This window comes from Peromyscus leucopus, chromosome 6, assembly GCF_004664715.2.
Source record: "Peromyscus leucopus breed LL Stock chromosome 6, UCI_PerLeu_2.1, whole genome shotgun sequence".
Classification (NCBI taxonomy): domain Eukaryota; kingdom Metazoa; phylum Chordata; class Mammalia; order Rodentia; family Cricetidae; genus Peromyscus; species Peromyscus leucopus.
In genome coordinates, this window is record NC_051068.1 from 47,159,333 (window position 1) to 47,183,504 (window position 24,172).

General features: G+C 46.1%; 1 protein-coding gene across 1 annotated transcript in view; it reads left to right on the plus strand.

Annotated features, from left to right (window-relative positions):
• Positions 1-3,298: 3,298 nt before the first annotated feature.
• The window catches only part of Ppm1l (protein phosphatase, Mg2+/Mn2+ dependent 1L), a 291,724-nt gene continuing 270,850 nt past the window's right edge, over positions 3,299-24,172 (plus strand). Inside the window, exon 1 of the mRNA XM_028867216.2 lies at positions 3,299-4,351. Coding sequence (XP_028723049.1) covers positions 3,953-4,351 — 399 coding nt within the window. The 5' untranslated portion in view covers positions 3,299-3,952. The remainder of the gene's footprint in view (positions 4,352-24,172) is intronic.

Genomic DNA, 24,172 nt, shown 5'->3' on the forward strand with positions numbered 1-24,172 from the left:
GAATGAAAATGACCCCCATAGGCTCGCAGGGAGTGGCACTATTAGGAGGTGTGGCCTTGTTGGAGGAAGTGCATCACTGGGGGTGGGCTTTTGGGTTTCAGAAGCCCAAGCCAGGCCCAGGAGCACTGTCACTTCCTGCTGCCTGTCGATGCTGATGCTGATGTAGAACTCTCAGCTCCCTCTCCAGCACCATGTCTGTCTGTGTGCTGCCACGCTTCCGCCATGATAATGATGGACTAAACCTCTGAACTGTAAGCTGCCCCAGTTATTCCTTTCCTTTATAAGGGTTGCTGTGGTCATGGTGCCTCTTCGCAGCAACAGAAACCGTAACTAAGACAGGGTCTGAACTCATGTTCTCATCCCTGTGTGGGCTTGAGCAGCAGGCATGTCACCAACAGGTCATCTTTCCAGTCCTTACCTGGTAATTGTCACTGTTCTATCTCATGAGAACTCAGGACTGCTATCAGCTCAGTGCTCATTACCAAGTTCCTTGTACCGATAGAGTACTTGTTCAGTACGCATTTTACACTACCTCTTTCCTGTGATGTTTAGAAAACATTTCACTTGAGCAACAGGGTTTTTACTGCATAGGTGAAGGACAATTTATTTGTATTTGTGTGAGATGCTAACAGTGCAGTCCTTTGTCCCAAATGTGGTTCATCAGAATTCATGTAGTTTTTGTTGTGATGTCTGTGACGAAGATTTATGGAAATGTCATTAGATAAGTATAAAAATGATACTTTTATAGTCATCTCTGTATCACTGGCAATCAATGGATGTTGGAGTACTGTATAATCAGAATTGGGTTCAAGTTCTTATTTTCTGTATTGTGATATTTAACATCTTTGGCCTTAACTTCCTCAGGTCATAAACATAGATAACAGCCTCTAAACAGCTCTCTGTCTTCACTAGAAGATTGCTGTATGGATGGAAACAAATACATATACATCTAAAAATTCTTGCAGACGGGTGTGGTGGAACTAGAGAGGCAAAGGCAGAAGATCTATGAGTTCAAAGATAGCCTTATCCACACAGTGACTTCCAGGCCAGCCAAGGCTTAAGGAGAGCCTTTGTCTCAAAAAAAGAACAAAACCAAACCTTTGTAATCAGAATGAGCAAAAGTCAATTGGGCATTAGTGGAAAGTGTCTTGTTTTTCTAGCATATTAAATTATGGTAAAGTATAACAAAAGCTTATCCAGGCATTTAAAAATTGTAAATTACATGAAATTTCTCAACAGAAATAGGAAAATGCCTAGAGGGTCTTCTTGAAAATGTTCTTGATTTTTACAGGTGAACCCCTTGGATGTAAATGTCACAGCACAGCCTTACAGAATTTAAAGATGTCTAGGTTTATTATTTAATTCATTATGTTAAGCCAGTATGGTAATCTTGCTTGCTTGGCTTCAGGGAACAAGTCACGTGTCTAGGGGTGTGTTCTCTAGTTCTTGCACTTGGAATGCAGAGTCCAGGCAGAGGCCCCAGTCTTGTGGACCACAAGAATATATTATAGAGATTCATTATGTTTATCTACAAATTGTGTTTGCTATAAGAGACAGCGTTTATGGACAAAAGGACTAATATTTCAAATCTGGTAATTTACAGTAAGAAATAATTTGTTTCCTAAATACACACACATACACACACACACACACACACACACACACACACGGTTTTTTGAGACAGGGTTTCTTTAGCTACAGTTCTTAAAGGATTTTTAATTTATTATCTGATTTTGGAACTTCTTGAATATTAAACAAAATGACCCAATTTATTTTGAACTTATATCTTCTTGCTCAAGTGGACAATATTGAAAGCCATAGCTCATAATCATACTGAAGACTGTATCCTAGTTTTCAAAAATATGTTCTTAACAGTTCCTCATATTTGTTTCTCACACTTCTATTTATGTTTGTATTGTTGGGATCATATTATATGTGCCATTTAAATTATTAACTATTTTTTTCTTTCTGGTTGTGAGGGAAGTCTAGGTTTTTGTAGAAACTTTGGCAGTCATGGAAAATATACAAAAATCTGAAGGAGAAAATGAGAATTGCTATAGTTACTACTTTACTGATTGAAGATTTTGTTATATTTCTTTCCAGTCACACACAAGGTTTTTCGAGACAGAGTTTCTCTGTGTAATAATCCCGGCTGTCCTGGAACTAGCTCTATAGACCAGGCTGGCCTTGATCTCACAAAGATCCACTTGCCTCTGCCTCCCAAGTGCAGGGATTAAAGGTGTGCGTCACCACCGAGACGCTTATACTTTATGGCTTAAAACGTAATTGGGATCAAAAGAAGGCAGAAGTGTTTGGGGGACACACTGGCTGGAAGGGTATCAGGAGGCCTAACTCCAGTCCAGTGGATCAGCACCGTTTTTCGTGGACAGGGGTAGAGAGAGTGAAAATTTTCCTTTAAAGGGCACTTCTTCATACTCTAGGCGACCAGCCCTCGCCCACATTTCAAGTTATCCTGCCGAGATCCATCTTCTACAGGGACGGAGGAGGTAGCTGTCACTTCGGAGCCTCCAGTAGACTTCTAACCTGAACCGCAGGCAGAGTCGCTCGCGGAAGACACTCCGTGTCTCCCCGGGAGAGCGTGGCGACCCGGACAGTCCCAGTCTTTGGAGGCCAGCCCTTCCTGGACCTCCCGAGGTTGCTCCACAAGCCTAATGTCGGGCTCTGAGATCCTCGGTTTGCCGTCCGAGGGACAAAGCTGCTGGGGCCCGGGACTGCGTCCTGCCCTCTCGGGAGATCCACGCGGGCCTCGTTGGCGACCGCCTCGTGTGGCCAAACATAATCACTCCGTTTCGAGTCCCGAGCCGGGAGAAATGTGTCCCATCTTGCTAGCCTTAGGAAGGGGTAGGCGTGGACGGCACCATTGTGCAGCGTGCCGGAGGGGGACGCGCTCGGGTACGGCTTCCCGGCTCCCCAGCTGGCAGCCGCGCAGCCCGAGAAACCAATGATCCGGGCAGTGGCGTCACTATCACACTATCCCCCGGAGCCGGCCCCCAGGGCAGAATCGACCATCCGCTCGACCCCGGTGCCTGGACGCGCGGCTGCCCCCCTCCCGCCGCCCCCGCGGTTGCCTCGACCTGCCTGCTGCCCACGCGCGTCCGCCACCGCGAGCTCCTTCGGGCCCCCTAGTCGGGTGAGAGCGCGACGCGGTCTGGAAGCTCCACTCCAGGGGCGGGGCGGGGCGGGGCGGACGTGTGCGAGCCGGGGCGGGGCGAGCACGAGCGGAGCCGGGAGCTGCCGAGCAGAGCCGAGCCGAGCCGAGCCGCGAGGTGCCGGGGAGAGGCAGGCAGAGCCTGCCCGCGGCTCCGCACCCATCGTTGCTGCGTTTCCCGGCTCGGTGTCTCCTTGTCTTTGCCCAGGCGCCCGCAAAACTTTTATTGTCTCGGGCTCCCCCCGGGCTGTGTGACGAAATCGCAGCGCTCCGCTGTCTCCACGCTCGCCTGCAGCGGCGACCGAGGGGACGTGCAACCCTCGCCCGCCGCCGCCGCCGGGCTCTTGCGCTCTCTGCGCTACCTCACCTGCCGATCGCTCCCGGGAACCGCGAGGGGGGGACCCCCAAAGGGACCGCGCGGGCGTCTCGGCACCCCGACATCCTGTTCACCGTTGCGGACCGGCTCGGCGCAACTTTAACTTGATTCCTGTCGCCCACCCAGGGCACCCGCGGCGGCCGCCGCCGCCGCCGCCGTCGCTGCGGTCTCACAAAGAGCGCGGGGAGGGAAGGCGGCGCGGGCGGCGGGCACGGGCCTCGGGGCTGCCTAGACAAAAGGGAAACTGCCATCGCTCTGGGCTCCTGTTCCGACCCGCCGTGGGTTCATCCTACCGGCCCGGGCTGCCTCTTCGCCTCGGTCCCCCGCGGGCTGTGCCCGCAGTGCTCGGACCCCGCGAGCTGCGGGGCGCGCGTCGCTGCTGCTGGTCGGGGCTCTAGGGATAATAAATGATAGAGGATACAATGACTTTGCTGTCTCTGCTGGGTCGCATCATGCGCTACTTCTTGCTGAGACCCGAGACGCTTTTTCTGCTGTGCATCAGCTTGGCTCTGTGGAGTTACTTCTTCCACACGGACGAAGTGAAGACCATCGTCAAGTCCAGCCGGGACGCGGTGAAGATGGTGAAGGGCAAGGTGGCCGAGATTATGCAGAACGATCGCCTTGGAGGACTTGATGTGTTGGAGGCCGAGTTTTCCAAGACCTGGGAGTTCAAGAGCCATAATGTGGCGGTGTACTCCATCCAGGGCCGGAGAGACCACATGGAAGATCGCTTCGAAGTTCTCACCGATTTGGCCAACAAGACGCACCCGTCCATCTTCGGGATCTTCGATGGGCACGGCGGTGAGGTAGGAGTTATTTGGGTCTGTGTGAAAAACCCGGCGTGCCTGGTGGGGTCAGATCTGGGTGAGAGGGGCGTGGTGATGACCTGGTGATGACAGATGTGATTCAAGTTGCCAAGACCCTGCTATGCATCCGAGCGTTTAGCTTAGCCGAGAGATAGGCACTGGATATTCCGTGCCTTTTTAATACGAAGTTCCCAAGGTCAGAAGCCAGTAAATGACTGGTAGTTTTCCGGGAATTAATAGTATATGCAGTGAACTTTGTCCCCGGGCCTCAGTGTCCCGATTCTAGAGTTTGAGGCGAATTAGCTGTGAAGGAAGACGGTATCTTCCGTGCACCCCTAAAGGGAAGAAGCCTGCATCTGTTGGATAGACTCAGTGAAGGTGAGGGAAGCTGTGACTTCTTCCACTACCTTCGCTCTAGGGAAGGACCCCCAGCGGCAACGCTGTGCTTCTTCCCTAGTCTGTCAACTTTGCTAGTGCAATCGGACGGGCGACAGGGACGCCTCACTGGTCGTGGGTTTTGGCTGCCTGGCTTTTGCAGAGGTGGCTGTGCACAGAGCAGGCGGTGGCCACACCTGACTTCTGTGCAGTGGCCAGCTTGGGAATACTGACGTCTCTTTCCTTCTATAAGCCTTTGTTAGGGGTTTATCTGGGAGCAGGAAATGGGCCAAAGCCCGCTTTAGGTCTTTCTCGTAAATTTCTGCGACATTTGACACTGGAGAGTGTGGAGTCTCAGGTTTCCTGGAGGTCCTGCCCCGTGGGCCAGTGCCCAGACGAAGTGAGTGTTACAGTGTGGCTCCAGAGCTCAGCTCCCGAGCCTGTATCTGCCTCAGTTGGACATTTGTAACAGTTTGATTGCATCATGCTCCCCCACGTCTTTCTTGGCAGCATTCCTTATCACCTATTCCTTCTCTGCCTCTTCCTTCCACCGGACTCTTCCCCATCTTCCTGCTCCCGGTGGGCTCCAGGGAGCTGTAGGACTGCCCTCTCCTCGGGTGTTTGCTTGGTCTTTGGTCCAGTGGCTTTTTGATTTTGTTTTGGTAAACACCGAGGAAGCTTTTGATTGGTTATCTTATCTGCATTCTCCACTCACCATTTGCAAATCTTGCCCAGGTATGGTGTCTGCTTGCCAACTTTGCAGAGAATGCCAAACAGTTGGGAAGCTTAGTTGATAAGAGTGGGATTAGTGTTTAAACATTTTTCCCCACCCCTTCTGCCTGTTTCTAATGTGTCCTTCAGAATGAAAGTTTCTTGTTCATTGTACTTTTATCGTCTCGAGGTGGTTTGCAGTTCTACTCCGCCTGACCACAGGATGCTAATTAGATAGGAGACCCTGCATACTGAGCAAAAAGATACCTGAATGACTAGGGTGACCGTGTAATGACCGACTCATAATGCCATTTTATGTGCCTGGACTCAGTGGGGTGAAGGAAACTGATTTTCTCCCTGTCAATAATTTAACAAACCTGTTTATTATATATCTAGAGCAAGACAGTTGCTGATAATCTGTATCTGGGTTTTGAAAGCACACCTCTAGAAGTTTTGATGGACTGTTAGTGCTGTAGAACACTGGCCAGTGGTTGTCTAGATGGGACATGTTGGCATGATTTGGGCTTGCACTTGTGGTTGGATGATTAAAATCTTTTCACTGGAGTCTTTCAAGACCGGGAAGCTGCAGAACCAGAAGTTTCGGGTGAGAAGTTTCTAGCAGTGTCTGGGGTAGATACACCACTCAGAAAAGGGTGTGATGGAGGCTTTCCTTGAACTCAGTGTTTTACATGTACTCAGCTTTCATTGCATTTGGAAAAGTATTAAGTGAAAAGATGACCACCATTAGCCACACCGTGAAATGCTTTTTATCGCACCTTATGTTAAAACGCTTGCTGTTTGCAAAATGGCTAACATTATCAGTTCTCACAAAAACAGAGCGATTGTTTTATCTCCTCCTATGACATGCAGTCAGTTAATTCTCTTTGGCTTTCTTTTACCTTAAAAAAGTAAACGAGGAAGTGCTGCTGTAAATGAGTTATTAGGTTGCTATTGGGATTGTGATAATAGCAGGTACTACCACTGGGTGACTTCTCTCTTGCTTTTCCATTCTCTAGTTATATCATTTGAAGAAAAGCCCACCATCTAGTTATTATCGTTTGTGTCCTTGGCTCCTTTAACATTCCACCAGAGGAGGGTGCCACTGTTTGACTTTTTGGATGATAGTTACATCCTTTCAGAAGAGGTGTCTTCCCTGAACTATTAGTTGTGTGTATATGAATGTACACACACACACACATACATACACACACACACACACACACACACACATACACATACACACAGCACAGAGGGTAAAGGAGTTGAATTTTATTTGTGATAATTCATACTGATAAGCCATAAAAGTGCTGTTGAGAGTCAGAGGGGAACTGACATGTTCTTGTATATTTCATCCTTATATATTGATTTCATCATTTTTTAGATGAGGTGCTGATGGCCAGAGACATTGTGACCTTCCTATATGGCTAGTTTCGGGCTTTGGGTTTGCTGGTTTTTTAACCGGACAAATAAGCTTGAATGTTTATCTAGATATAAAGTACTCTAGATACAAAGGTGACTGAACATCACTTCTGTTCTCCAGAAGTTTCAGCCTAATAAGAGAGATAGACTCTTAGACAAGAAATGACAGTGTGGTGTGTTTATGGCATTCTGGGAACACAGGAACAATCGTTTAGACCAGCCCTCCTGCTCAGCTCCCCAGGGCTGAGCGGACAGGCCTGTGCTGTAGTGGGTAGCCATTCCAGCTTGGATCTACAGCCTATGTGCGTTGACTTATGATCTGAATCTCTGTGACTTAGTAACAGCTGTGACCGTGGGCCAGTTGCTTAAGCAGCTTTATCTAGAGGTATTTTATTTTAAAAAAAAAAAGGAGGATAATAATGAATATAAGGTGAATCCTCTTCATTAGTACTGTGTCTTAGTTGGAAGTACTCAGTGGAGAGAAGCAGCTGGAAGTCTGCCATGTTGAGGCAGTGATAACCAAGGGAGAGATGGTTTACCTGTGGGAATCACAACTTTCGTCACTAGGAAGAAGCTTGTTGGGTACCCATAACTAACTTATTATGCATTCCCTAAATTCTCTGTGTCTTCTTTCTAATATCTGGTCTGGTAAACTTCCGAGTATTAATTGAGGATTCTATGAACATTGAGAAAGTAGCACTCTGGCATCAGGCTCATGTTTTCTGATAGTGAAAAGGAATATTCCCTATGATAAATTAATAAATTGGTAGTCTGATTTGTACTTCAGGCTCCCTATGAGTTGAGTGAGCACAAATGCATCTCTGGACCTGTGCTGAAGACTAGACAGGATGGCTCTGACTTCATTTAGATGCGTAAGGTCTAAAAGAGCATCATCTCTGTGATCCAGTGGAGCAGGTTCTTAGTTTTATTCTCTTGGACCCTTGAAACATCCTATCCACCACATTATGGGCAGATGGTTGACTGCTTGTGAATGTATCTGAAGCTATGGCAATGGTTTTCTTGTGTAACATAAGATCAAAACAACCAAAGGTTACAAATGAAGCTCAGCTTGTGTCAGTAGATAGAAAGGGTGCTACTTTTAAACTTCAAAAATAACAGCTAAGGGCTAAGTGTGGTGGCCCAAGCCTTTAGTTTCAAGCACATGGGAGGCAGAGGCAGGTGGATTTCTGTGAGTTCAAGGCCAGTAAGGTCTACAGAGTGAGTTCCAGGGCAGCCAGAGCTACTTAGTAAGACCCTATCTCAAAACAAACAAATGAACAAATAAACAAAAAACAAACCAAACCAACCAAACAAATAAAAACATAAAAAATACCATCTAGGAAAATGATTGGTAGTGCACTTATAATTTCATCCTCAGGTAAAAGACAGTCTGTTTTTTTTTTTTTTTCTTTTAAGTACTGTATAGAAGAAAACCTACCAATCCTTTGATGCAATTTTAGCTAAGATCTGTCTAGGTGATTGGATTGCTTTATGCTCACATGCTATTAAGCATTCCTGTTTTAAAGGTCATATATATCTTGGCACATAGCTTGAAAAGTTCATATTTCATATCAGAGAAGAATTTACTTCAAGTGCTTATTAGGAGCTTCAGTCCTGAGGCTCAGATGAGAAGCCTTGTAGGCTTGCCTGCAGGATCCAGGCGTCCAGGTTCTTAATTCTGATCAGTAATAGTTGTTTTGAGCCAGGCTTTCCTCTGAGAATGTCACAAAACCCCAGACACATCACAGGCATGGACATCAAACTTTGTTTATGTTCAAAGGCAAGTGGTGTAAGGAGCCTCTGTGTTTCAGGTTAGTTTAGTCAGAATGAAATCCAGACCCACAGGAGCTTCCTGCCTGGGTCTCTCGAACGCCTGCTGGTGTGTCTCCTTCTGCAACGTATGTTGGTCTGCTTGTGTGCTGTCATTCTGTCTGTGCGGGTTGTCATGGGGAAAGGTTTTCCACATCCCTGACAAACCGGCTGCGAGGCTGTTATTGAGAATTTTGTAGCATTATACAGTATCCTTTCTATAAAGACCAAGGGAGATACAGTACCCTAATACCTTTTTGTTTACATCTTATGGGTATTGAGTCATGTAACCCAGTCATCCTGTATTTTTTTTTTTTTCTCTAGAAGTACTGAGAGCCAAACCTCTGTTCTCCAGGAAATGTGTAGAACATCAAAGAACACATCATTTGGCATGCTAACCTTCCTCCCAGGATAGCTTATCTTTTCTACAATTTCCTTTTGTCCCGTTTCTCTTTCTCCCTTTACATACATCATTTCATTATCTTGTGGTATTGTATGTATTTATGTTAAGTTTCATTGGCTCCCTCTGAAATAAGATGTAGTTCTAACTAAATAAATTACAAATGATACAGTCAACGATCTGCTTTTCAGACATTACTACTGAAGCTAGTAAATGTTTAACTCTCACATTATAGTGTGCAAGAGACCTCGGGGTTTACTAGGGAGAAATGCATTAGGCCTTAAGAGAAAATAAGATTTTTTGGGGGGGAGGCTTAAAATGGTACATTAACATTTCTCAAAAACAAAACAAAAAAAAGGTCCTTCCCCCCCCCCCCTTTCAATGAGATCCTCTCTCCGTTCCTAGGAGCATCTTGGCAAGTGAATGTGGGAGACTGGCTGTGACCTTGTGCATCTTCTAAACATAGTGATAAGAAAAGCCAGTTCAGTGGCACCAGCAGCCGTTATCTGTGTGGTCTGCCACATGTGGAAATCAGGGTTAAGTTGTAGGATGTCCAAAGATGAGTCAGTGCATTCTCTGCCCCCAGGAAGCATTTGTGTGTGTGTGTGTGTGTGTGTGTGTGTGTGTGTGTGTGTGTGTGTGTGTGTATATATGTAGCTTAAGGCCAGAAGTTGATGCCAGGTGAACCATTCTTCACTTGAATTGCTGAGACAGGGTCTCTCACTGATCCTGGACCTTGCTAATCTGGCTATCTAGCTAGCCAGTCAGCCAGCTTGCCCTGAGGACTCCCTGTCTCTGCCTCCCGAGTGCTGAGGTTGTAGATGGGCCACCACACCTACCTGGTTTCCTTGTGGGTGCTGGGAATCCAGATTCTGGTCACAGACCTATGTGAGAAGCGCTTTGTCCATAGCGCTATTTCCCTAGCTCTTCAGGAAGCTCTGTCTAACTCTGGGGAGGTGAAATATTTTAGAATCTGAGAGATATAGGGTATCTATCCATCAGCCTAAGTATGTGGTGGCCTGTCTGAGAGAGCTTGTGGAATCTGGCATACTTGTGAGAAGAAACTGACATTCCATGGTATCCTAGCATTTTAGTAGAGACTGGGTGGAAGGGGGAGGGGAAGATGACATTTTGGGTAGAAGGAAAGGTGTGTAAACGGTTCAGAGGGAGCAAAATGCACGATTAGATGAAAGACAATAGGCGGCCCCATTGCTTAGATCAGACTTCCGTCAACAGCGTCATCCTGGAACCCATTCACTGTATTCTCCACATTTGAATACGGTGCATTTCGATATGCCTGGTGGTTTTAGGTTACCTATTTTATGTTGAGTGCATTTATTTGGAAAGTAAACTTCTCAGCACCGGGAGCAGATAATCCATCAAATAAAATGCCTGGCCTTCAACTTTCTATGGCGCTGTCACCGTCCTGATGGAGTAGAATGGTTCTACGAAGGCTCCCGCAGTTTCTGGTTCTTCCGGAGGCTCCTTGTTCACCCTCCCCCTTTTTTATTTTCTTTCTTTCTTTTTGTGATAGTGTATTGCTGTATGGTCCAGGCTGACCCTTCATTCAAGATCCTTCTGTTTCAGCCTCTTTTTCTTTTTTCGAGACGGGGTTTCTCTGTGTAGCTTTGCGCCTTTCCTGGAACTCACTCTGTAGACCAGGCTGGCCTCGAACTCACAGAGATCTTCTTGCCTCTGCTTCCCGAGTGCTGGGATTAAAGGCGTGCGCCGCCGCCGCCGCCGCCGCCGCGCCGCCGCCGCCGCCGCCCCGCCGCCGCCGCCGCTGCCGCCGCCCCGCTCTCTTTTGCTTTTTAAGATCAGAAAGTGGCTTAGGAAATTTATTTGCCGTGCATAGTTTGAAGCAAGGCAAGCTGCTTTGCAGGGGGAGGGTACTGTAATGATGCTGCGTTGCAGGGGGAGGGTACTGTAGTGATGCTGCTTTCAAAAGACCCTGGATGGCAATGTTAGTCACTTTCCTGGCACCGTGACAGGAATCTCTGAAAAAATCCAAGACCTCCTTAAAGGAAGAAAGATCTGTTTTGGTTCATGTTTCACAGCCTGGCTTCATTGCTTTACGTCTGTGGCAAAGTAGAAATGTCACGACCCAGGGACTGTCATGGAGGAAGGACCAGGTGGAAGACCCCCGCGATCCTCATGGCAGCCAATAAGTGGTGTATGTGAGAGGCGGATACTGAGTCAGGATATACCCTCCAAAGGCATGCTGTTGTTCACCTCCTTCCTCCACCTGGGTTCTACTTCAGAATAGGCCATTTATCTGTGAACTCCTTGATGGGTTAATCAGCACCTTCATGGGCCAGTCACTTCATCATCTCCACACCAAGTGGGACTAAGCATCAACACATGAGCCTTCAGGGGACATTTCATATTGAAAACCAGTTTCTCTCCTCCTCTTCTTCCTCTTCCACCTTGTTTGTTTGTTTGTTTGTTTGTTTTGAGACAGAGTCTCACTGTGTAGCCCTGGCTGTCTTGGATCTCGCTCTGTAGACCAGGGTGGCCTTGAACTCACAGATCCACCTGCCATTGCCTCCTGAGTGCTGGGATTAAAGGCGTGCACCACCATGCCAGGCTCCCTCTCCCCAATTTCTAATGCAAGTATGTGGACATTATCAGAAGTCCTTCTCAGGTTTTGCTGTTATTTTTGTTGTTGTTGTATCTTTGTTTAGTTCTTTGAGGGTGGATCTATGCTTACTTACATTCTTTGACAATGACCTTGACCTTGGGGACTCAAGTGATTCCCCTGTCTCAGCCTCCCCAGTAGAGGAGGTTATAGACACAATCACCGCACATAGCTAGACTTAGCTAGTTTAGTTTTCCTTTACTTTTTAAGGTTTATTTATTTTTATGTGTATGAATGTTTTGACTACATGTATGTGCACCATGTACATGCCTGGTTCCCTTAGAGGCCAGAAGAGGGTACTGGATCCTTTGGAACTGGAGTTAGTGTGCTGTGAGCTACTGTGTGGGTTCTGGGAATTGAACTCAGACCCTCTGCAAGAGTGCTAGTGCTCTGAATTACTGCGCCATTTGTCCAGCCCTGCTAGTTTAATTTAAAAGTAAATAGCCCATTTTGGTATTCAAACTATTATTGGTCACAGTTGCTTGTGACATACAATGACAAAGTACACGCAGTGTGTTGAGACCCTAGGCTGAGGAGTCAAGGCTTGGGGTTAGACACACTGCTGAAGTCTTGTTGGCATTACGTTGGAAACTGGCTGGGTCCTGGGCTGTCCTCTGGGGTTACTGAGGACACTGGATGCTGTCGAGCGAAGGGACAGTGTAAAAGCCTTGCTTTAGCCGTCCTCTTCCTCATCTGTGCAGATGTGATTTGAGTGACGATAGAAGGGTGAGATGGGAGAGTCAGGTGCCTGGGCCGGTGCAGTGGAGACAAAATGCATGGGTGCAGGCTGTTGCTGAAAGAGGAGCCTGGAGGGAAGAACCACGCTGTAGGAAAGCTGCAGGCTTCCCTGAGTGCCTTCCCTGAGTGGATGGAAGAGCATCACTCAGACAACAGTGAGTCTGCCTGTGAATTTGCTTCATCTGTCCGTTCTGGAATCCGTAAAACATGTGCTGACCTTGTGGCTCTCTAAACTTGCAGAGTATTATTCCTATTATGTTCCTATGTGGATGCATTTTAAAATAGTGAAACTACGTATTACTTAAAACATCTGGCTTATTCTAATGGGAAGGCCCTTGTTTCCTGGAGACAAGGTCTTGCTATGAAGCCCAGGCTGGTCAGGACATCATCTGTTCCCCTGCTCCAGCTCCCAGTGCTGCGGAGATCAGACAGTGCCCTCAGCCCCACCTTGGTTAGCATTTTGTTTCTCCAGAGGACTTAGATTTTGTTACAAAGTACAGCCTTTTCTGGATTCAGGAACAGCACAATGTCTTTATTTTATTTTATTTATTTATTCATTTTTGAGACAAGGTCTCAGCTGTGGAACACAATGTAGACCAGGGTGGCCTTAACTCAAGGGAGATCTGCCTGCCCTGCCTCCCCAGTGCAGGATTAGAGTGTGAACCACTAGACCTAGCTGTCTTTAGTTTTTAAAAAGTGATTTCATTTTATTGGCTGTGACCATGCCATCTCAGATTTCAGTGATTCTGGGGTTAGGGACTCAGGTTTGTTTGTTTGTTTATTTTAAAGTAGTTTTAAACTAAAAGTTAATATCTGATTTATTTCTATTCTTAATTTCTATTTTGAATTTTAGCTACTTTAAGGATATAATTTTGTGCTGTAACTTTAATATTGCTTTACTAAGAGTTTTAACTTATAATATTACAATGATCTTAATATTAAATTTTAATACAAATATTAAGTAACATGAGATGTTATAAAGCTAGAAGTAAAACATTGAAGATAAATTAAATTGGAAATTACTGGGGTGTGATAATGTAACTGCATGGTAGTGTAGAAATGAAAGCCACTTCAGGCCTCACTGTGGCACATTCATTGCTGACTGGTCTGCTACTCATAGGTGTTTTTGTGGGCAGTTCAAATATGGTTTTACAGAGCTGCAACAGTGAAATACAGTTTTCCCATCTCTCATTTCTTAACTGTGTGCCCTCTTAGAAGTATATTAGACAGGCTGCTAGTTTCCTCTGTCATTCTTTATGTTTTTGTTTCTCATTGATTTGTTATAGAGGTATGTGATGGGGTCTCACACGTGGAGGTCAGGAGACAACCTGCAGGTGATTCTGTCCTGCTGCCGTGGGGGTCCTGGGGACTGAACTCCGCTCATTAGGCTTGACAGCAAGCATCACAACCCACTGAGCAGTCTTGCCAGCCCCTGTGTTTTTTATTTCTAACGGTTTTCAATGATAGAGTAATATTTTATTTGGTTAACAGCTGGTAAATGACACAGCTGTTTCCTGACCCGTTCAGTTTCTCCTAACCTATCACCATTGTAACTAATGTAATAAATATTTTAGTGCTTCCACTGTAGTTTGGAATTGGTTTTTTACAAGTATTTTCGTTTTCGGTTGTCTTTATTGGTGTGTATTTTGGGATGAAGTGATGACTCAGTGGTCAAAAGTCCTTGCTGCTCTTGCAGAGGACCCAGATTCGGTTCCTAGCACCCACGTGGCTGCTCACAACCCCCGTAATTCCAGTTCTGGGGGACCTGGCTCCCTTTTTTGTTTGATCTCTGAGGGCTCCTGCATGCATGTGGTGTACATACATAAGCATAAAATTAAGTAGAAAAGAAAGGGATAATTTCTTTCAAGTATATCTTGTACTTCTTATTACCCCGCCATACACTCCTTTTTTCCTCCCCCATCCCATGAGCCAGGAATCTCCCTTCTTACTGTAGTAACCCTTTGACCTTCACATCCTATATATTTCACACACACACACACACACACACACACACACACACACACGTATATGGTTTTAGGTATTTGTATAACATTTAGGATACACAAATGAGTGATAAGATGCGATATTTGTCTTTCTGAGTTTAGTTTATTTCATTGAAAGTGATGATCTCTAGTTGCATCTGTTTTCTAGCTAATGACATAATAAACTCTGTTATGCATATGTATTCCATTTTCTTTATCCATTTATCTCCTGATGGACAAACACCTAAACTGATTACGTAGCTTGATTGTTACAAAGAGTGCTGCAATAAACATGGGTGTGCACGTGCATGTGCAGGTGCAATTATGATGCTGAGAGCCTTGGGGGCTGCAGTCAACATTGGGTGTGCAAATGTGATTGTGATGCTGAGAGCCCTGAGGCTGCAGTCACCATGGGTGTGCAAGGGTGATTGTGATGCTGAGAGCCCTGAGGCTGCAGTCACCATGGGTGTGCAAGGGTGATTGTGATGCTGAGAGCCCTGGGGGCTGCAGTCAACATTGGGTGTGCAAGGGTGATTGTGATGCTGAGAGCCCTGAGGCTGCAGTCAACACGGGTGTGCAAGGGTGATTGTGATGCTGAGAGCCCTGAGGCTGCAGTCACCATGGGTGTGCAAGGGTGATTGTGATGCTGAGAGCCCTGGGGGCTGCAGTCAACATTGGGTGTGCAAGGGTGATTGTGATGCTGAGAGCCCTGGGGGCTGCAGTCACCATGGGTGTGCAAGGGTGATTGTGATGCTGAGAGCCCTGGGGGCTGCAGTCACCATGGGTGTGCAAAGTGCGATTGTGATGCTGAGAGCCCTGAGGCTGCAGTCAACATGGGTGTGCAAGGGTGATTGTGATGCTGAGAGCCCTGAGGCTGCAGTCAACATGGGTGTGCAAGGGTGATTGTGATGCTGAGAGCCCTGAGGCTGCAGTCAACATGGGTGTGCAAGGGTGATTGTGATGCTGAGAGCCTGAGGGCTGCAGTCAACACGGGTGTGCAAGGGTGATTGTGATGCTGAGAGCCCTGGGGGCTGCAGTCACCATGGGTGTGCAAAGTGCGATTGTGATGCTGAGAGCCCCGGGGGCTGCAGTCAACACGGGTGTGCAAGGGTGATTGTGATGCTGAGAGCCTGGGCTGCAGTCAACATGGGTGTGCAAGGGTGATTGTGATGCTGAGAGCCTGGGGGCTGCAGTCACCATGGGTGTGCAAAGTGCGATTGTGATGCTGAGAGCCCTGAGGCTGCAGTCAACATGGGTGTGCAAGTGTGATTGTGATGCTGAGAGCCCTGAGGCTGCAGTCACCATGGGTGTGCAAGGGTGATTGTGATGCTGAGAGCCCTGGGGACTGCAGTCAACACGGGTGTGCAAGGGTGATTGTGATGCTGAGAGCCCTGGGGGCTGCAGTCACCATGGGTGTGCAAAGTGCGATTGTGATGCTGAGAGCCCTGAGGCTGCAGTCAACATGGGTGTGCAAGTGTGATTGTGATGCTGAGAGCCCTGGGGGCTTCAGTCAACATGGGTGTGCAAGGGTGATTGTGATGCTGAGAGCCCTGAGGCTGCAGTCAACACGGGTGTGCAAGGGTGATTGTGATGCTGAGAGCCCTGAGGCTGCAGTCAACACGGGTGTGCAAGGGTGATTGTGATGCTGAGAGCCCTTCAGCTATGAACCCAGAAGTATAAACCCACTTGGTATAACTGAGTCACAAGGCAGCTCTGTTTTCAGTTTTCTGAGAAGCCTCCCTAATGGCTGTACATAGTTATGTCCCCCCAGCAGTATGTAAGGGGCTCCTCACCTTGCATTATTGCCAGTTTTTGCCTGACATCTTTTATTCTTTTTTCCCTCTTCATGGTAGCCTTTCTATGTTAGATAGACTTTAAATGTAGTTTTAATTTTTATTGCCCTGATGTCTCTAGCTGTTCGACATTTTCCATATCTTTACTAGACATTGTACTTCATCTTTTGAAAACTGTCTGGTCATTTCTTTAGTCCGTTTATTGATTGAGTAGTTGGATATTTGGTATTTATTTATTTTTTTTTGGAGTTCCTTCTATGTTCTGGATGTTAAGTCACTACAGATGTAGCTAGCAAGGTTTTTCTCCCAGCCTGTAAGCCATCTCGTTACTCAGTTAGCTGCGCAGGCAGGCGCCTTTTATCTTCCTGTGATCCCATTTCTCAGTTCTTGGTAGGATTTCCTGAACCACTGAAGTCCTTTGCAGAAAGCCTCTGCTTGTATCTTGTAGAGTTTTCTTAGAAACTTCAGAGTTTCAGGACGTGTAGTACAATCTTTTATCAGCTTCAGTTGACTTCTGTGCCCAGTGAGGCAGAGGGTCTGTGTTCACTCCTCTGCGTGTGGATGTCCAGTTTCCCCAGCACCATTTATTGAAGAGGAATCTGGCTAAGTAAGCCTTGGGAAACAAGCCAGGAAGCGGCATTACCGCATGGTTTCTGCTCCACATTCCTCCTGCCTTTGAGTTCCTGTCTTGGCTTCCTCCAGTGATGGCTGTGACCTATAAGCTGAGGAAATCCTTCCCTACCCTAAGTTGCTTCTGGTCAGTTTTATCACGGTGACAGCAAACTGGGACAGTGGTGTTCAAAATACTCTTACGTGTTCTCTAATTTTAATTTTCATAAGAATGTGTCAGATAGTTACTATCCATTCCATTCTATGGAAGTAGACATTAAGAAACGGATCGATTAGTCATTTACTCATATTTCCTCATAGACTTAAGTGGCGAAACTAGAATTTGGAGCCGAGCTTCAAGCTTTTGTGTCTCCTAGGGCTGGAGAGATGGCTCAGTGGGTAAGGGAGCTTGCTGCCTGGATGTTTGTGTCCCCAAAGCCTGTGCTGTTGGTTTCTGGTTGAAGCTCTCCAGGGCAGTAGGACACAGGCAGTTGTTGGTATGTAGACATTACTGCCTGTGTCTTCTTGCTTTGCTCAATAGGACTCCAGAGTTCCCCTCTGACTGTGATATTCTTGTGACATGTGTTCTTGCAGACCTCGGCAGATGAATCTTATTTATTCTTATTTATTAGAAACCTTCCAAATCGGTGTTAGTCTTTGAGATCCATGTAAGGGGGAGGGAAAACTGAGACACAAAGTTGCATTTTGACCTTTGCAGTTCACTTTCCTTCTCATACACACATCATAACAACAATAGCTGTAGCTGGTTGCATAGCATTTCTCCTTGGCAAAGCACAAAGCATTTTTGAATATTCATGAAGATAACATATATTTTGATAAACTGATAGTGTTTTCCATGAAGTAGAAGTCTGTGCTGTGACAAAGTTGGGTTTGAGAGGTGAAAAGATACGATTTTACTTGACGTAAATGAATCTCAAAGACTCTATTTTTCTGAAAATAGTTTATATTTGTGCTGGTTAGTTAGTTTTTGTTTGTTTTTGTCAACTGGACATAAACTAGGGTCATCTGGAAAGAGGAAACTCCCACTGAGAAGATTCTTTCCTTCGTCATAGTCTGTGGGGCATTTTTCTTGATAAACTATTGGTGTGGGAGGGCCTAGCCCACTGTGGGTGGTGCACCCCGGGCAGGTGACCCAGGGACTATAAGAAAGCAAATGGAGTGAGCCAGGAGAAGGAAGCCAGTAAGCAGCACTCCGTCATGGCCTCTGCTTCAGTGTCTGCATCCAGGTCCCTGCTGTGACCTCCTCCATGACTGACTATCATCTGTAAGCTGAAAGAAACTCATGATTGATTAGAAACTATAAGCTGAACAAACTCTTCCCCAAGTTGCTTTTGGTCATGGAGTGTTATCACAGTGATAGAAACCTAACTGGAACAATATTTTTCCCTTTCTCTGTCTTGGAAATAGAAGGCAACCAAATGAAATCCTAGCTGCCTCTGCCTTTTCTGGGATGAGAGAGGACTTCGGTAGTTGAACATGTGAAGAAAGAGACTTATTTTCCTCCTTTCGCAGAGGACAAGGGAGTTCCTGGGCACACGGCTCCTGAAGGTATTGAGGCCATTGGTGGGGCACCCACACCGACAGCAGCCCCAGCTGGAGTCCCATTTGCTAACGGCATGAAAACCATCCGCCCCCAGCTAAGCAGCGACAAATCCGCAAGAGCTTCGAAACATCGCTAGCTTGTTCAGAGTCAGTCCTTTTCTGGACTACGTTGTCCACGTTCATGCCCTTCCCAGCCTGCTTTTGTGTGATTGGTATGTCTCCGTGGCTGGGTCAGAGACCAGCTGTGCATTGCCCACCAAGTCGGCAAATCTAGGACTTGTGCTTGTGCTTTTCAATGTTAATATTCTAGAGTTCGGTCATTACAAAGGTCAGTGGGCATTTAGTGCTCTGTAGCAGTATGTTTTAATAGTTCACTGTACTTTTAATAGTAGGGGAGACTATATTTAATATCACACTTAGACAGCAAAGATGTTGATCTGAAACCTGCTATTTAAAAAATTATTTCTCTAGTTATTGGTTGTGGTGGCACACAGCTTTAATCCAAGCATTTGACAGGCAGAGGCAGACAGATCTCTGAGTTTGAGGTCTGCATAGTGAGACCTTGTCTCAAAAACAAAACAAGTTCTCTTGAAAGATTTGTCAAATTGCCCATAAAGAATAGCATACATGATTTATATAATATATAGTTTATGTAATAGTTATAAATGTGTATTATCCAAAGTAATATCTAGTAAAGAATAAGTTATATGTAAAATATAACTATAGGGTTTTAAATGATAAAAAGGAGTGTCTTGAACTTCTGTAGGTTGGCCAATGGCTCTGCTTCTCTGTACTTTCAGTATAATAGAGTAAATGAGGAATCGTCTGAGGTTTTTGGCACCAATAGGCATTTTTTTTTTTAAAGAAGAGTGTCTCTGTAGGTTTCCCCATCATGATCTTGATGACCCTTGCTCATAGAATCCTTCTTCTCTCTCTTCGCCTGGACTCCTGGAGCTCAGCCTGGTGTTTGGCTGTGGATCTCTGCATCTGCTTCCATCAGTTACTGGAGAAAGGCTCTATGATGATCTGATTACTGGGATAAGCCAGTTCAGGCACCCTTTCCATTAGTAGTAGTCCAAACCAAACTAGTGGGAACTCATGAAATTTAGATCAACAGCTGTGGAGCCTGCATGGGACTGGACTAGGCCCTCTGCATAAGTGAGGCAGTTGTGTAGCTTGATCTGCTTAAGGGGCCCCCTGGAAGTAGGATCAGGATCCTTCCCTGGTGCATGAGCAGGCTTTTTGGAATCCACTACCTATGATGGGACACCTCACACAGCCTTGAGGCAGGGGAAGGGGCTTGGACCTGCCTCTACTAAATGTACCTCCCCATGGGAGGCCTTACCTTCTTGTAGGAGGGAATGAGGGTGGGTTGGAAGGGGGAGACTGGAGGAGCAGGAGGAGGGAAGAGGGGGATCTGTGAATGGTATGTAAAATAAATAAAAAAATTTCTTAATAAAGAAAAGAAGAATGTCTTATGCCTTCTGTGTATGATCACTTTGAGGAAATTTATTCTGAAAGTTTCAAAGATGCAAAGCAGAATAAAGATGAGCTTTTGGAGTTAGAAGTGAGAGGAATTCATCCGATGGTTTTAAAAGTCGGTTTTGGGAAGATAATGATAATGCCATAATAGAAGCATCATCTTTAACCAGACATCGCTTTGATGCCAGAGGGGAATATGGAGATGGGCACCAGCCTGGTGTCTAGACTCATAGTCCTTGCAAGTTTATCTTTGCCTTTCTCTCCTCCCTGTGGTTGAGGCCCCAGGGGGATTTTATTTTCCAGTGTTTTCAGAAGGGAGAGCAGTGGGCATTCTGTCCTTCCCTGTGCCTTCCTGGCATCTCCGCTGAGCGTTGGTGTGGTACGTTCAGGCCTAACCTGTTTTGGTAAAAGTCTTGTTCTGGGTTTGTGTGAGACTCAAAAGTCAGCTGATAATTCTGGGAATGGAAGCTGTTGTTTTTAGCAGAGGGATCCAAAGGGACTCCTGAGGGCAAAGACCCGAGAGCCTGATGGCCGCCCTCCTGTTAGAGTCATAGGCCCCCCTGTGGTCTAAGGAGCCACATAGAGACAGAAAATGTTTAGCCCCAAGGCTGTTGTAACACAGACAGATTTAGACATGAAAAATTGCAGGCAGCATGTATTTTGGAATATTGCTTAAGAGGAAATTCTTTGAAAAGACAAATGATTTTTTTTTTTTTTGGTCCCCTCTGAAAAAGGGTTCCTCTGTATAGAGAATTCCTGTCCCCCAAACCAAAATAGGATAAGAGTAGTGTTCCTGCTTTGCCAGAGAGAAGCCCTTACCGCTGGCATAAGTAGGAGCAGAGACAATCATTTTCTTTATTAAAACACTGACGTTGATATCATTTAGTTCTAATGCACATTCCAGAGTGTCGGGCGTCACTGAGGCGTGGGGGACGTACAGTGGGTTCCCTACTTAATGTATGCAGTTTGGTCAGCTTGTACAGGGATCTGGAACCATCACTGCCATCAGCATAGCAAACGAATCTCACTGTTGGATCTGTTTTAGGCTCTGAGCTAAAGGCAGTCCTTTCTCTGTCCTGTTGAAAGGCGAGAGACCCAGAGAGACACCCTAGAAGTCAGCCTAGAGGAAATGTGCATGGGAGCTTGGAGCCAAGTCAGATAGAACCATGTGGTAGAGGAGGAGACCCAGGCTCACAGCATCGAAGGCTTGGTTTCTTAAAACTCTGTTTTCTGGTATTCCAGGTTAGAATCCAAGTGAGGCTGCCCCGGGGCAGTGGCCTGGCCGCACACTGGTGCTTTGTGCTGCCTCTTCCTGCCTAACAAAGTGTCTTCTCATGTGACAGTTTTCAACCTGGGGGTTTGAAAGCTCTTTTTGTCTCCCCATTATCTTCTGTGATTTTTTTCTGAAAGACCTGACTTTCTAATTTTTAGCTCATACACTTGAGATTTGGAACTCAAAGTTTTTTGTTTTTATTTTTATTTTTTGACAGATCTCACTGTGTTACCCAGGCTGGCAACACCCACTGTGTACTTTAGCCCAGGCTCACCTCAGACTTGGGATCCAGCCCTCCTGTTCAGCTCTGTGAGTGCTGGGATTCTAGGTGGAAGCTGCTGAGCCCGGTTTACAACTTAAACATTTTTGGATTATATTCAAAAAGGAGACTCATCAGATAAGTTGCATGATAGGACAGAAAACAGCTTATTGGTACTGTGGAGTGGAGCGTGGTCGTGTGGCAGAGAACGATACTTTCCTTTACCTAACCATGCTCTCTTTTTCTTCTCTCACCCACGTTCATCTTTTAATTAAAGGAATAGCGTATTTAGAAAAATTTCAAAATGAATAATTTGTATGACTTACAGGTTTAAACTGGGTTGTGCTCCACTTGTGAATCATCTCGAAAACAGAGTAACTCTTCTTGGACGCCATAGCTAATCTTCTCCAGTGTGCTGCTGTCTCCCAAGTGCTGGGATTCCAGACAGACAGAGTACGGCGCTGTTCGGGATTTATACAGTGCTGGGGAGCGAACCTTGGCCACGCACGCATGCTAATCAACCACTCAACCCATTGGACCCCATCCTCATTCTTATTTTTTTATTTATTAATTTTTGGAGGCAGCGTCTCATGTAGACTAGGCCGATTTTGAACTCCTGGCCCTTCTACCTCCCAGGCGATGGGATTAAAGGCAAGTGCCCCCATGCCTGGCATTCTTTGCCCATTTTTAAATTGGGGTATTTTCTTGATAGTTGAGTTTTAAGGTTCTTTATGTATTTTAGATTTTAGCCACATAGATAATAGTAACATGCAAATGTTTCCATCTTTCTAATATTTATTTTATAGCCTTAAAAGTTGAAATCATGATTCCAAATTTACAGAGAAGTTATATGAACATATAGGCAGATAATCTCTCGTCCAGAATACTTCAGACAGAAGTATTTCTGATTTTGAGATATTTATACAGGCTCTGCCAATTAAGCGTCTTTAATCTGGAAGTCTCGACTCGACTTCTCTTCCACACCGTGCCACTGCTGTTAGGACTGGGGATGTGCAGCCTGCGTAACGAACGCCCCTGTGCTCGTTATCAGAACCGCCCTGTTCTTCTAGGGAGCAGTTATTTGCGGTACTCGACCTGGTGTTGAGCCCGTCCAAATACAGTGAATCAGTTGAGGTTTGGGGAGAGATAAAAATAAGAACATGGCACCTGTTGGATATGTAACGCAAATACTGCTTCTAAAACGTTGAGGACAGCTGAGGGCGGCCCAGGTCAGGGCAGTGTGAGAGGTCAAAGGTGAGGAGAAGGTTGGAGTCTTTTGGAATTGGAGACTTGTTCCTGGGTTCTGACGGGGGCGGTACCCCACCCCAGGGTTCTCTTGGCAGAGTTTGGGAAGGTACTGATTGTCAGAACTGTGGGCGCTGTGAGGGAATGCTTTCTTAGTGTTTCCCAGGGAAAAGAGCCAGATACGCTGATCAAACATTCTTGCTGGCCAGGACAACCGAGGATTTCCACATTTCAGTAGAGTGCGGGCTGAGAAATGTTGTCCTATCCTAAGAATTAGATGCTGCAAGAAGCATGGTCTTGCGCACCTTAAAGGCATTGGAGCCAGATGTTCTTCAAACTCATTGAAAGGGCTTAAAGGGGCGGCTGGGGCTGCGGCTTAGGTGATAAAGCGTTTGCTCTGCATGTGTGAGGCCCTACATCCAGTCCTAGAACTCAGAGCCCAGACTCCTGTGAGAGCTCTAGGTTAGACCTATTCAGACATGGTGGATAGCATCTGGGGAATGACACTTGACTTCCATGAACATATATCTGTACCTACACGTGTGCAAACACACATAGTTTAAAGAATAAGTATAAGTAGCCCAGGTTAGCCTCAAGCTTACTACATGTTGCTTAGGATAGCTTTGAATTTTTGATCTTTCTGTCTCTACCAAATTCTGAGAGTATGGACATGGACCACCATGCCCCGTTTATGGGGTGCTCGTGGTGGAACCCAGGGCCTCATACACAGTAGGCAAGCACTCTCTCTTGGCTTTGAATACTATGAATCTTCTGTAATGAGATACTTGAAAATGCTCTCCCAGTGTTCTTCTGTGTTACAGTCACTTATAGCTAGTGTATTCCTGTTTTTACATTATCTTCTTAGCTACTTTCCACTTAAAACAAAATCCCCCAAACTCTGAAAAAAGCAACTGTTATTATAGGAAAGCTCTTGAAGCCTAGAGGAGAAAGGCGGTTTGGGGTAGAGATGACTTAAAGGCTTCCTTTCAAGTCTCAGTCCTCAGTACCGAGGCTAAGTATCACTCACCCCAGGAGTCTGGGAAGGACTGGAGACAGCACGGCCTTTGATGCTCTGGAGACCTAGTTTTGAATCCAGGACCATTCAGAGCCGTCTAACCTGGGGAAACCCACTGATGCACAGTGAACTCAGCAGCATCGTCTTCTCTGCCACGGGCGAACACCCGCTCCTGTGCGTGGTGAGGGCACTGCAGGCTGTACACTCACCCGTGGTCCCTCTTCTTCCTTTTTCTTCTCCTCCTCCTCCCTCCTTCCTGGGTCCATTTTCTTTCTCCGTTTTTTTTTTTCCTGTTTTGCGGAGCTAGAGATCAGAACCTGCACGGTGCATGCTGGGTAAGTGCTTGACCACTGAGCTGTTCTGCCAGCCCAGGTTGATTGGGGCCTCTTCTTTCCTTTTTTTTTTTTTTTTTTTTTGTCCTTGTCTTGACAACATAGAGGGTTTAGACTCAGCCCCAGGCGACAGGGGTTGTACCAGCTCCTGTGAGGAACTGGAGTACACACAGACTGT